Source organism: Garra rufa, chromosome 15 (assembly GCF_049309525.1).
Source record: "Garra rufa chromosome 15, GarRuf1.0, whole genome shotgun sequence".
NCBI lineage: Eukaryota > Metazoa > Chordata > Actinopteri > Cypriniformes > Cyprinidae > Garra > Garra rufa.
This window is the reverse complement of record NC_133375.1, coordinates 45,148,848-45,164,194: the sequence shown is the minus strand read 5'-3', so window position 1 is coordinate 45,164,194 and position 15,347 is coordinate 45,148,848. Positions and strand designations below refer to the sequence as shown.

The 15,347-nt window shown below is 36.0% G+C and overlaps 1 protein-coding gene across 1 annotated transcript; it reads left to right on the top strand.

The window, feature by feature from the left end:
• Nucleotides 1-2,165: 2,165 nt before the first annotated feature.
• On the top strand, nucleotides 2,166-12,871 carry prr16 (proline rich 16). The gene is made up of 3 exons (XM_073819767.1): nucleotides 2,166-2,422; nucleotides 7,668-8,379; nucleotides 12,492-12,871. Exons 1-2 carry the CDS (start codon nucleotides 2,282-2,284, stop codon nucleotides 8,277-8,279), a joined length of 753 nt encoding a protein of 250 aa, XP_073675868.1. The 5' UTR covers nucleotides 2,166-2,281; the 3' UTR covers nucleotides 8,280-8,379; nucleotides 12,492-12,871.
• Nucleotides 12,872-15,347: the final 2,476 nt, after the last annotated feature.

Below are 15,347 nucleotides of genomic sequence, written 5' to 3'. Positions count from 1 at the left end.
TTGCTTAATTATTCTTTGTTAGATGTAAGTTGCAATAGTGAACACCTTTTCACTTATAAAACACTGTCCTCTAAATCAATCTCAGCCAACCCGATGTCATAAACGCTGTACACCCAAAATGATTGACAGGCAAAGGGCGTTTCTGATTGGCTGCCAAAGCGTGGGCCCCTCCCCGAATCAGGTGTTCTCACAGAAACAGGTGTAATTTCGCTTGGCACCTGTTTTACTGACATCTGTCAAGAGAATAACGGCATTTTATGTGTGATATAAAAACAAAAAAACAAGAACATTGCATGGTGGTTGTTAATAAATAACCTAAAAATAACCTACGTTCCCTAATGGTTATTTTTAGGTTATTTTAAATCGTGCTTGCAGAATTTAAAAATGAATGGTAATTTCGTGTGATTGGCTGCCCGATTTGCTTAATTATCGATCTCTTTATTGAATGATCATTTAAAATTAATATAGTTATGAGGTAAATATGATTTCAGAGGGATCTGACACACCTAACTGAACAGAACGTGATGTTAATTGAGAAGTTTTTGTTCTGGGAACATCATAATAACACTAGGGGAACGTTAAAATAACGTTCTAAAACCAAAAACAAATATTCTGGGAACCAAAAACTAACATTCTGGGACTGTTAGAATAACGTTAGGGGAATGTTAGAATAATGTTCTAAAAAAAAAAATAACTTTCTGAGAACCAAAAAGTAATATTCTGGGATCGTTAGAATAGTGTTCTAAAAACAAAGAAACTAACGTTCTGGGAATGTTAGAATAACGTTAAAAATAACATTCTACAAACCAAAAAATAACGTTCTGGTAACTTTGATTAACGTTCTGGGAATGTTCTACAAACCAAAAAAAAAAAAAAAAAAAAAAAAAAACCTTCTGGGAACATAAAGAAAACTTTCCTGGCTAACCAAAAACAAACTATAAAAAAATAACCATCTGGGAACCAAAAACTAACATTTTGGGAACGTTCTACAAACTAAAAACTAATCGTTTGGGAACGTTAGGAAAACTTTCCTGGCTAACCAAAAATGAACCATAAAAATAACGTTCTGGGAACCAAAAACTAAAGTTCTGGGAACCAAAAGTTGTTAGTTGGGAGGGAATGTTTTCAAATCTTTGGCTAACGTTCTGGCAATGTTCACTCAAAGTTCAAAACAAACGTTTTTCCAGTAATGTTAATAGAATGTAACATGCACAAAATGAACATTCTGGGAATGTTAGAATAACATTAGGGGAATGTTAAAATAATGATCTAATAACCAAAAACTAACTTTCTGGGAACCAAAAACTGAAATTCTGAGAATGTTAGAATAATGTTCTAAAAACAAAATACTAACTTTCTGAGAACCAAAAACTAACATTCTGAGAATGCTAGAATAACTTTTGGGGAACATTAAAATAATAACCAAAAACTAACGTTCTGGGAATGTTAGAAAAACGTTAGGGGAATGTTAGAATAGTGTTCCAAAAAAAACGAACGTTCTGGGAATGTTAGAATAACGTTAAAAATAACATTCCACAAACCAAAACCTAACGTCCTGGGAACGTCAGAGTAACATTCTGGGAACGTTCTACAAACCAAAAACGTTTTGGGAACGTTAAGAAAACTTTCATGGCTTACCAAAAATTAACCATAAAAATAACGTTCTGGGAACCAAAAACTAATGTTCAATGTCCAAAAAATGTTAGTTGGGAGGGAACGTTTTCAAATCTTTGGCTAACGTTCTGGCAATGTTCACTCAAAGTTCAAAACAAACGTTTTTCCAGTAATGTTAATAGAATGTAACATGCACAAAATGCTAAAATGTTACACGTTCAGAGGACATTCCAAGGTAACGTTCCCAAAATTTAGCAAAATGCTCAAATGGAAAGTCCCCTTACTGTTCGTATATGAAAACTGGTTTTAAATCATTTTTAGAGAACAATACGTTTTGAACATTCAGAAATAATGTTTTCATAACGTTAGCAAAACGTTTTTAGTTGTTATCTGGCATCCAGCTGATCTCACAGCAGTGATGTAAATGTCAGAAGAGGACTGACTCATAACTGTCGACTTCTAATGTGTTTTCTGTATTATTCGGGATTCATGAGGTTGGTCGCTTTCCAGCATCAGTGTTTGTGTCGGGAGCGCGCACGCGCGTGTTCACCGGGACGCGCAGCTCGAGATTCTTCTGCATCTGGAGGAAAACATGCGAGCGTTAACATGTGTGATTACTGTCATGAGAGGACACGCCGCACACCCGTGACCCGCTCCGCGTCGGAGGATGTCCGGGAGCGCGGCGGCGGCGGGGGACGCGGACGGAGGCGTGAATAAAGTTAAAGTCAAACGACAGATCAGGAGCATCGTGGACGATCTCGAGAACATCTTGGGAGACCTGAAGGATGTGGCGAAGGAACTCAAAGAGGTGCGTGTGCCCGGCGTGTCGAGCGTTATAAGCGCTGGCTGTGATGATGAAGATGATGATGATGAGATGTGTGGGGTCTGAGGCTCGTGTCCATCGAGGCCTCGTGTAAACATGACATTTACTGTCTCTGATGCTCGACTTCATCACAGACCTCTCGGGTTCGTTCGTGTGAGTCAGAATCAGCGAGTCGACTCTTTTCTGACGCGCCGCTCCTGTGATTGACAGCTGTCATTAAGTCATTCAGAATTGATGAGTACACTGGGTCTGTCAGATATCAACTACATAGGGGAAGGCAGACCTCACTATAGATTCTCATCCTGCTCTTATGTCTCATATTTACACACTGAAACAAGTCGTTTCTACTGTACATGAATCAGAATGCGTTTGATGATTTCGTGTTCTGATGTTCACAACATTGCTTAAAGATGCTTTACACTGTAGTGTCTTAATATCTTCGTGCCTTATAATCGAATTTATCAGATTAGAGCTAATATAGTTACATTTTGCGTCGATATAAACAGTCACCCGGTTGAGATGTTGCTATATAGTATCGCTTCACAGAGCGAATGTTTGAAATGTTCTCAGAATGTTACATTTGATCATTTTGCAAACATCATGGGAATGTTACTTTTGATTTTTTTCTGAACGTTCTGAAACAAGGTTAGTGTTGTCAAACGATTCATCGCGATTAATTACATCCCAAAAAAAAAAAAAAAATATATATATATATATATATATAAATTATGTAGAAAAAAAATATGTTTATATATTACAAATATTTATATATATGACCCTGCCTGGACCACAAAACCAGTCATGAGGGTCAGTTTTTTTTTTTTTTAATTGAGACTTATACACCATCTCAAAGCTATAAATGGAATCTAAGGGTGCAAAAAAATCTAAATATTGAGAATATTACCTTTAAAGTTGTCCAAATGAAGTTCTTAGCAATGCATATTACTAATCAAAAATTAACTTTTGATATATTTGCAGTAGGAAAATGTACTTAATATCTTCATGGAACATGAGCTTTACTTAATGATTTTTGACTCACACAATGTATTTTTGGCTATTGCTACTAAATATACCCGTGCTACTTAAGACTGGTTTTGTGCTCCAGGGTAAAATATATTATTGATTGTATGAATATTAAAATATACATGTAAATACATGTAAGGAATTTCAAACATAGGGTTAATGTGTATTTATATATACATAATAAATATACAATATACACACAAAAACTTCTATTTTGAATGTGATTAATCGTGATTATTCTGATTAATCATTTGACAGCACTAATTAATAGGGCTGTCCCCGAATAGTCGAAGATTCGATGCATCGATATGCGGAGCCTGATTCGACCACTGATCTCACAGTCGAATCTTCGCGGGTGAAACGAGCATCATACCATTTTGGCAATATGGGGGTGCTCAATGTCTAATTGCACACAGAACTACTGGTTTTGTACGGTTATATTACGTTATATACAGCCTTTGATTATGATAATGCAGTAAAAACAAAAGTGAAAAGAAAGAAGCGTTCAATAAATATTTTTAACGTGTTTGTGAATAAATCTAACCACCCCTGTGACAGATTTAATTTTCACTTGCCCTGATCCATGATGAGATGCGGACCATCTTGACGGCAGGGATTAGGCGGCGATCACACCGAACGCGTTTTTGCAATTGGAGGCGCCTCTTTTGAATGGTTTCTGTTGGCAGTGAGCGTTCTGCGCTCTGTTTATGCGCCCCCCGCGCCTCGCGTTTTTGCAGGAGCGCTCTGAGCGCCTGAAGTTGAAAAAAAAAAAAATTAACTCTGAGCGGAAAAACGCCCAACGTCATTCACGTTCTTTTCCACTGTCCAATCGAATGAATGGAGAGGCGGGCCTTCTGTTGTGATGGCGAAAGTTTACCGTTGCTTAAAAAGTCCGGAGACTGCAAGAAATGGAGAAGAAACCTTTGGTGTCTATCGTGGGTAACCAGGAGCTGTATTATTTAGGGTTTCTGCTAATATGACAGTTTACTTAACAGCAAAAAACTACGATTTTAGAGCGTTCGCGCTATAATCCTTTGATTTGACTGACAGGACAGCTGTTTCGGTCGTTGCTTAGCAAAAAAGGCAGTGCTGTGCGCCTCGCGTTTTTAGAACTAAAAGACGCGTTCTGTGTTTTTATTTAAACCTAAATAAGTTCGTCTGTCAGTTGGCAGGCAGTTTTGGTCGCTTTATTAAAAGTTGTTGCTGTGTGCAGTGTGTAAAATAAAATAAAAACTGGTTTACCCTCCTGCTGACTATAGTGTCGTGCCCCTCCCAACCCATTCACACACACACATAGGCCTAGATGATTCGACTATCGGTCGACTATAGAAAGATTCGAAAATTCTGATTCGACTATGAAAATTCATAGTCGGGGACAGCCCTACTAATTAACATTTCAAAAAACTTTAGATAAACATCCAACTTAAAAAAACATTTCACAAATGACGTATAAATATCATTTCAGTGCTAATGTTTTCAGAACATTTTAGCAAAATGCTCTTTTAATGTTACTGGTTTATAACTCTCAGAAAACCTGTCTAAAATGTTAGCTACATTTCTGAGAACATTCTGTTTTGAAGAGTTTTCAAAAATCAGGTTTTGTCATTGTGCATTCCAAATATTCTTAAGTAAAAATAACAACAATAAAAAATACAGCTAACTAACACAATGAAACACAATAAAAATAGGGTAACATAATAAAAAAACATGATTTTTGAAAAATTGTATATTTTTGCAAACAAACTCTTCAAAAGGTTCTCACAGAAACATTAATAGAACACATGTTCACAGTTGGTCTTGAATAATGGTCTTTTTTTTCAAACATTTTAGTTGGATGTTCGTCTAATGTTTTTTAAATGTTACTACTGGTTTCAGAACATTGAGTAAACACTGAAAATAACATTCCCATTATGTTTGATACAATAAAATGATACAGTGTAATGTTTCTATAATATTTACTAAATGTTCAAATTAATGTTTGCATAACCAAGAAAAAAATGGATGTTTTAAATGTTCCAAGAACCTTTCGAAATGCTGGTTAATGAGAACACTAGCAGAACGTTCGTCTCAAGTCTTAAGTATCACAGACATATTTGTAGCAGTATAGCCAAAAATACATTGTATGGGTCAAAATTTTCTTTTATGCCAAAAATCATTCGGATATTAAGTTAAGATCATGTTCCATGAAGATATTTTGTAAATATATCAAAACTTAATTTTTGATTTGTTAATATGCATTGCTAAGAACTTCATTTGGACAACTTTAAAGGCAATTTTCTCAATATTTAGATTTTTTTGCACCCTCAGATTGCAGATGTTTAAATAGTTGCATCTCAGCCAAATCTAATCCTATCCTAACAAACCAGACATCAATGGAAAGCTCATTTATACAGCTGTATAAATTTCAAAATGTACCCTTATGACTGGTTTTGTGGTCCAGGATCACATATTGTTGTCTGTGAAGCTAGATATACTTATAGTAGCCATTAATTCATTTTGTGGCGATTTTGGTTTTTCATTTTCTGGTTTTGTTTAGAATTAGGATTGAGTCTGAAATGTTTGCAGTCTTCATGAACGTACAGTATCTGTTCGTGATGGTCCTACAGTATTCATAGAAACACGTACACATGAATTGTTCAGCATCTGTATAAATTTATTATGGCAGCAGTGGATGAGTCGCTCGTTTTCTGCTTTGTAAGTCAGTTTGAGTAAAATGATTTCATGTGCAGCTTTGAGTTCTTAATGCTGATCATCAGAGCTCAGTTATATGGAAGCCCGTTTCCGCCACTGAATAAAAAATAAAAAAGGTCATTTCGACTTTTTATCTCACTTTTTTTTTCTCAGAACTGTGAGATATAAATGTACAATTGTGAGAAATTAAGTCAGAATTGGCGCACTCTTTTTCTCACATTGCGACTTTGTATCTCGCAGTTGCAACTTTTTTCTCAGAATTGTGAGATATAAATGCACAATTGTGAGAAATTAAGTCAGAATTGTGAGATATAAACTTGCAATTCTAACTTTTTTCCTCACATTACAACTTTGTATCTCACAATTCTGACTTTGTATCTCGCATTTGCAACTTTTTCTCATAACTGTGAGATATAAACACACAATTGTGAGAAATTAAGTCAGAATTGTGAGATATAAACTTGCGATTCTGACTCTTTTCTTGCAATTGCGAATTTGTATCTTGCAATTCTGACTTCATTTCTCAGAACTGTGAGTTTATATCATGCAATTCTGACTTTAACTCACAACTTTGTATCTCACAATTGCAACTTTTTTTTCTCAGAACTGTGAGATATAAACACAATTGTGAGAAATAAAGTCAGAATTGTGAGATATAAACTTGCAATTCTGACTTTTTTTCTTGCAATTGCAACTTTATCTCAGAATTCTGACTTTTTTTCTCACATTGCAACTTTGCATCTTACAGTTTCAACATTTTTTCTCATAACTGTGAGATATAAACGCACAATTGTGAGAAATAAAGAGATACATTATGAGATACAAAGTCGCAATTGCAAGAAAAAATATCAGAATTGCAAGTTTATATCTCGCAATTCTGACTTTGTATCTTGCAATTGCAACTTTTTTTCTCAGAACTCTCATTTTTTTCTCATATTGCAACTTTGTATCTCGCAATTCTTTGAATCTCACAGTTCTGACTTTTTTCTCACATTGCAATTTTTTTTCTCAGAACTGTGAGATATAAACGCACAATTGTGAGAAATAGTCAGAAGTCAGAATTGTGAGATATAAACTTGCAATTCTGACTTTTTTCTCACATTGCGACGTATCTCGCAATTGCAACCTTTTGTTCTGCAATTGAAAGTTTGTATCTTGCAATTGCAACTTTTTTTCTCAGAACTCACATTTTTTCTCACATTGCAACTTTGCATCTCGCAATTCTTACTTTTTTTCTCACATTGCGACTTTGTATCTCGCAATTTCTGCTTTTTTCTCAGAACTGTGAGATATAAACGCACAATTGTGAGAAATAAAGTCAGAATTGTGAGATACAAAGTTGCAATTGCGAGAAAAAATTCTGCAATTCTGACTTTTCTTCTCACATTGCGACTTTGTTAATCTTGGAATTTGAACTTTTTTTTTCAGAACTGCCTAAATGTAATATAATGAATCATATCCCTTGTTTCTTGTGCACATTTATCTGATGTTGCACGTCTGACTCTGTGGTCTTCAGGTGGTTCAGGAGATCGACTGCCTGACGTCTGATCTCCGTCTGGAGGAGGATTTGACGGACAGCTCCAAGACGGACACTCTGAACAGCAGCTCCAGCAGCACCACCACCACCACCACAGCCTCCAGCGTCGACCGCGTCAAGATCTACCCCGAGGAGACGCTCTTCAGACCGTCAGCCGCGTCTTCCTCCGTCCTCACCGTCCTGAAGAGACCCACGCCGCCGCTCCCTCCCCCTCGCGCCACAACGTCCAGAGCCGAGGAGATCACGGCCAACGGCTCGCTCGTGCGGAACGGAGCGCCGCTCAGAGACTCTCTGTGTCGTGGCCCCAAAAGCCTCGTCGAGAAAGGTCACGCGGGCCGCTGTCCTCAGACCACGAGGGAGCGCGTGCGCTTCAATGAGAAGGTCCAGTATCACGGCTACTGTCCGGACTGTGACCTGCAGTACGACATGAACAACACGGATCTGCACTTACACGCCGAGCTGATCGACGGCAGACGCAGCCCCGTACATCAGTGCTCCAACACCGCGCTCCTGGAGAACGGCGGCCTCGCTTTCACCTCGCAGAAACCACAGAAGACCATTTTACGCAAGTCCACCAGCACCACCGTTTGACGCAGACTGAGGCTGAACCCCGCTCTTCATAGTTTCCTTTTGTTTAGAGAGACGCTGCACAGGAGAAACCAGAGGAAGACAGAAGGGGACATGTTGAACGGTAAGAGCTTTTAGAATCAGAAGGCAAAAGTGTCCGAGATGTAGATGAGTTTGTTTGTTCATCAGATCACCGTCCCACCAATGGATCCTGAATGGGTGCCGTCAGAATGAGAGTCCAAACAGCTGATAAAAACATCACAATAATCCACAAGTAATCCACACCACTCCAGTCCATCAGTTAACATCTTGACAAATGCATCATTAAGATGTTTTTAACTAAAATATGTGACCCTGGACCACAAAACCAGTCATAAGGTCAAATTTTACAAAACTGAGATATATACATCATATGAAAGCTCACTAAATAAGTAAATAAATAATAAATCTGGAATCTGAGGGTGCAAAAAAATCAAAATACTGAGAAAATCACCTTTAAAGTTGTCCAAATTAGGTTCTTAACAATGCATATTACTAATCAAAAATTACATTTTGATAGGTTTACAGTAGGAATTTTACAAAACATCTTAATGTAACATGATCTTTACTTAATTTCCTAATGATTTTTGACATAAAAGAAAAATCAATAATTTTGACCCATACTATGTATTTTTGGCTATTGCTACAAATATACCCCAGCGACTTAAGACTGGTTTTGTGCTCCAGGGTCACATATGAGTCCATAATCCATAATCCAGTGAAAAAGTGGCACCGTTTACAAGCTTAAACAGCTCAACAAATATGTGACTGGATTTTGATGTGAGAGACAACAGGAGATGGACTTTTTTTTACTGGAGGAAGCGTTATTATGGATTATGGACTCAAGGTATTTTAGTTAAAAATGTCTTAATGATGGATTTGTTTCAGCTTTTGTCTTCTCAAGATGTTAACTGATTGACTGGAGTTTTAAGATTACTTAAGAGGTAAAAGGACATAGATGTAGATGAGTTTATTCATCAGATTTGTATAAATGTGTCATTTCATCACTGTCTCACCAATGGATCCTCTGCAGTGAATGGGTGCCGTCAGAATGAGAGTCTAAACAGCTGATAAAAACATCACAATAATCCACAAAACCACTCCAGTTCATCAGTTAACATCTGGAGAAGACAAAAGCTGAAACAAATCCATCAAGACATTTTTAACTCAAATACATTGAGTCTATAATCTATAATAACGCTTCCTCCAGTGAAAAAGTGTTCTGGTCTGAATCAGGAGAGAAATCTGCACAGATCAAGCACTGTTTACAAGCCAAAACAGCTCTAAACAAATATGTGGCTGGATTTTGATTTCACTTTTTTGCTGAAGGAAGCATTATTATGAATTATAGAGTCATGATGTCTAAATGATGGATTTGTTTGAGCTTTTGTCTTCTCCAGACGTTAACTGATGGACTGGAGCGGTGTGGATTACTTGTGGATTATTGTGATGTTTGCTCTCTCAGCTGTTTGGACTCTCATTCTGACGGCACCCATTCACATCCATTGGAGAGACAGTGATGGAGTGACACATTTCTACAAATCTGATGAACAAACAAACTAATCTTGGATAGTCGGAGGGCAAGCACATTGTTTAATTTAAGAATGTTTATAGATTTGTACTGGAAAACAAAAAAATACTAAGGAAGAATATTTTTCCAGTGTATGCATTCATCAGTACATCTTGAGAAGACAAAAGCTAAAACAAATCCATCATTAAGAAGTTTTAACTAAAATACAAGACCGTAATCCATAATAATGCTTTCTCCTAATTAAAAAAAAAAATTAAAAAGTCTAATTAAAATCCAGCCACATATTTGTTTAGAGCTGTTTTTGGCTTGTAAATTGTGCTTGATTTCTCTCTTGATTCCGACCAGAACACTCTGTTCACTGGAGGAAGCGTTATTACGGATTATGGTTACACATATTTTATTGAGCAGGTTGATTTTGTCCATCAGGTTGTTAAAAGCATCATAAAAATCCACCTTTTGTTGTAAAATGAGCGCTTGGAGGGCAATTGATGTGATCATGTGACTCCTCTTGATATTACACACATTTCTCACAGACACTGATGAGTTCCCACAGTTATTAACGCCATAAATTTAGTAAAGTTTTAAATTTCTTAATTTAAAAAAAATATGGATTTATAATACTATACTTACTTAATGCTGTGAGTACAGGACTGATGGATAATTTGCCATTTGTCTCTCCTCTGATATATATATTTGTTGTAGTTTCTGTTCATCACATTATAATAGAAGTTTACCCAACTATGACTTCTGCTTCTGAAAAGCAGCATGTTGAACATGTTTAAAACAAGATATATTAACTAAAACTACAACTAAAACAATATAAAAAAAACATTAACTAAAATAAAATATGCATTTAATTTGATCTAGTTTCCAAGGCAACACAATAAAAAATGTTTGTGTAAAATAGAAAACATTGACTGAAATAAAACTTGTATTTAGTTATCTAGTTTCCAAGGTAACATCTCTTATTTTTGTTTTAGTTGAAACACTATATACATTGCCACTCAAAAGTTTGGAATCAGTAAGATTTTTAATGCTTTTTAAAGGAGACTTTTCTGCTCATCAAGGCTGTGTTAATTTGATTTAAAAATACAGAAAAAAACTAATATTGTGAAATGTTAATGCAATTTAAAATAGTGGTTTTCCAGTTTAATATACTTTAAAATATAATATAATTCTGTGATGCAAAGCTGAATTTTCATCAGCCATTACTCCAGTCTTCAGCATCAAATAATCCTTCAGAAATCATTCTAATATACAGATTTATTACTTTTATTATCAATGTGGAAACAGTTGTGCTGCTTAATATTTTTTTGGAACCTGTGATACTTTTTCAGGATTCTTTGATGAACAAAAAGTTAAAAAGAACAGCATTTATTCAAAATAGAAATCTTTTATAACAATATAAATGAAGTCTTTGCTATCACTTTTTATCAACTTAACACATCCTTGCTGAATATAAGTAATAATTTTTTTTCAAGGAGCGAAAAAAATACAAAAGTTACTGACCCTAAACTTTTTGAACAAAGTGTTTATTGTTACAAAAGTTTTCTATTTTAAATAAATGCTGTTCTTTTTAACATTTTATTTATCGAAGAATCCTTAAAAATGCACAACTGTTTCCAACATTGATAATAAATCAGTATATTAGAATGATTTCTGAAGGATCATGTGACACTGAAGACTGCAGTAATGATGCTGAAAATTCAGCTTTGCATCACAGAAATAAATTACATTTTAAAGTATATTAAAATAGAAAACCACTATTTTAAATTGCAATAACATTTCACAATATTACAGTTTTTTCTGTATTTTAAATCAAATAAACGAAGCCCTGATGAGCAGAAAAGTCTCCTTTAAAAAGCATTAAAATCTTACTGACTCAAAACTAGTCATAAGGGTCAATATTTTGAAATTAAGATTTATACATCGGCTGAAATTAATAAATAAGCTGTTCATTGATGTCTGGCTTGTTAGGACAGGACAATATTTGGCTGAGATACAGCTATTTGAAAAACTGGAAAAATATTAAAATATTAAGAAAATTGCCTTTAAAGTTGTCCAAATGAAGTTCTTTGCAATGCATATTACTAATCAAAAATTAAGTTTTGATATATTTATGGAAATAGATAGATAAAGAGATATAGAAATATAATTATTAATAAATTAGAATGGAAATGCACAAAATATCTTCATGGAACATGATCGTAATAATCTAATGATTTTTGGCATAAAAGAAAAATCTATAATTTTGACTCATACAATGTATTTTTGGCTATTGCTACAAATACACCCGTGCTACTTAAGACTGGTTTTGTGCTCCAGGGTCAAAATATCAACTAAAATGAAAATGAAAAGAAAATATAAACCTAAATTCTAATTCAAGTGATGCTGAAATACCACTGGTCTAATATAGATCCGTGTGGTGATGTTCTTCCAGTCGGACCTGATGGTTTCAGTGTCTGTAAACATGAGCCGCTGTTATGAAACACAGAGATGTTCATCTGCAGATCTGTGGGAGGACAGAAATCAATACTCCTCATGAGCGTCTCCTACACAGCAGCATCTCATTCCACTTCCACACAAATCATCATCTTTTGTCTGTCTGGATGCTCTGCTCTTCTGCTCCTGAGTTCAGCTCATATGCTTCTCTCATTTCCCTGCAGGCCTCTCTTTCGCTGATCATCTTCATCTCATCACGGGAGCTTCATCCAGCGCTCGCGGCTCCTGACAGAGACACCCGGAGGCGTCCAGAAGAAACTCTGGATTTGAATGGAAATCACATCGGTGTTCTTCACAGCGGCTCCCAGAGCGTTTGATAACGTCACCCTTTAAAGAAGTGGAGAAAACCAAAAACTAGCGCTAGTAACGGAGCGAATCAGATCTACAGACTACAGTCACACGCTGCCAGAGAATCAGAAGTTTGTAAAGTCCTTCTATGTTTTTGTAAAGACAACCTTCGAATACAAGAAGCATATTTTTGATATTTTCTAAGATGATTTTAAAGATGTCACAGTATAAGATGGAAAATGTATTTATGTACTGATTAAAAACATGAAGTCATCTGCATCTCGGTGTGTCTTTATTAAAGGATTAGAGATCATGTACTTTCTCCCTTGTCATCCAATATGTTCACTTCTTTCTTTCCTCAGTCGTAAAGAAATTGTGTTTTTTTTGAGGAAAACATTTCAGGATGTCTCTCTTTATAATGGATATGGATGGAGCCCCGAAGTTTGAACTTCTGAAATGCAGTTTAAATGCAGCTTCAAAAGACTCTAAACGATCCCAGTCGAGGAGGAAGGGTCTTATCTAGCGAAAGGATCAGTTATTTTCGAAACAAATTGACAATTTATAGACTTTTTAACCTCAAATGCTTGTCTTGTCTGGTCTCTGCGCAGTGAATGTGTCGTCAATATAATCCGGGTCAATGCAGTTAGAGTACGTCTAAAAACTCCCATCTCGTTTATGTCTTCAACATCAAAATCGTCCTATAATGCTGTTTTTACCTTCTTTTTTTTTTTGTAAAGGGAGTTTGAGTTCCTTTGTATGTTCACTTTTTAAACACTATGTCGGTACTTTTGCAGCGATCTAAGGCGCTTTTGAAGTTAGGGAAGAAAACAAGATGGGAGTTTTTAGACGTACCCTAACTGTATTTACCCCAATCACACAGACTTCCCATGTGCTGCGCAGAGATGAGACAAGATCTGAGGTTAAAAAGTCTATAAATTGTCAATTTGTTTAGACAATAACAGATTGTTTCGCTAGATAAGACCCTTCCTCCTCGACTGGGATCGTTTAGAGTCTTTTGAAGCTGCATTTAAACTGCATTTCGGAAGTTCAAACTTCGGGGCTCCATCCATATCCATTATAACAAGGGGGTGAGTACGTTATCTGTACATTGTTGTTATGAAAGTGAACTAATCCTTTAAGTTTTTAAGTTAAATCAGCTCAAAACTACAAGTTATTATAACTCATTACAATAAAAATGAGTTGACATAACTTGTGAGTTTAAATGACTTAAGTTGATTTAACTTAAAATCTTAAGGCAGCTGCTAAACTTAAGTTTTTAAGTTGAAACTAGTGAAAACTTTTTACAGAGTCGTGGACTTCTATGGTGGCCCCAAGTTTGAACTTCCAAAATGCAGTTTAAATGAAAAAGTGAAAGGTCTTATCTAGCCAAACGATTGGTCATTTTCTATAAACAATTACAAGTTATATACTTTTTAACCTTAAATGCTTGTCTGTGCATCTTGTTTCAAGACAGTTAGGGTGTGTCAAAAAACTCTCATCACATTTTCTCCTCCAACTTCAAAATCGCTCTAAATCGCTGATTTACACTTTCTTTTGTAAAGGGTGTTTGATCCTCTTTGCACGTTCACTTTGTAAACACTGGGTCGGTTCTTCTGCAGCGATGGAGGGCGATTTTGAAGTTGGAGGAAAAAACGAGATGGGAGTTTATCGACATACAATAACTGTCTTAAAACAAGAGTGCACAGACAAGACAAGCAAGTTTTTTTTGAGAAAATAACTGATGGAAGTGGAAGTGCATTGGCATGGTTCAAATCCCACTTATCTGAGCGTCATCAGCTGGTGTCAGTGAATGAGGAGGTATCATATTAATCACGAGTGCAGTATGGAGTACCTCAAGGCTCAGTACTAGGGCCATTACTTTTTACGCTTTACATGTTACCCTTGGGAGATATCATCAGGAAACATGGTGTTAGCTTTCACTGTTACGCTGATGATACTCAGCTCTAGATTTCTTCACGGCCCGGCGAAACATACCAATTTGAAAAACTAACGGAATGCATAGTTGACATAAAAAACTGGATGACGAGTAACATCTTACTGTTAAATTCTGAAAAAAACAGGTGTTCATTATTGGACCTAAAACCTCCACAAGTAATAACCTAAAACAGTCTAATACTCAATGACTGCTCTGTCAATTCTTCATCATCAGGAACCTAGGTGTGCTATTCCATAGCAGTCTGTCCTTAGAAAGCATTTGCAAAACCGCATTTTTTCATCTTAAAAAATAAATCAAAATTGCTCTCGATGTCAAATGCTGAAACATTAATTCATGCGTCCATGACCTCAAGGATAGATTATTGTAATGCTTTATTGGGTGGTTGTTCTGCACGCTTAATAAACAAACTCCAGCTGGTCCAAAATGCAGCAGCTAGAGTTCTTACTAGAACCAGAAAGTATGAGCATATTAGCCCGGTTCTGTCAACACTGCACTGGCTCCCTATTAAACATCAGATTGATTTTAAAACCAGTGAAGAACTCCTCAACTAGACGGCAATCGGCGCAAGACCACAGGAACCAGATGAATCCTCTGCACAATCTGACTTTGCTGCAACATGTAGCTTTTGCACTATTGACACCATTGTCCTATTTAATACTGTAAAGTTACTTTGCACAATCCATATTGTTAAAAGCACTGTATAAATAATGGTAATTAATTGATTGATTGTTTCACTAGATAACACTTATTCCTCGGCTGGGATTGTTTAGAGCAC

Coding starts and splice junctions, on each gene's coding strand:
- prr16 (XM_073819767.1), top strand. CDS start 2,282: ATGTCCGGGAGCGCGGCGGCGGCGGGGGACGCGGACGGAGGCGTGAAT. Junction 2,423..7,667: donor TGGCGAAGGAACTCAAAGAG/GTGCGTGTGCCC, acceptor TGTGGTCTTCAG/GTGGTTCAGGAGATCGACTG.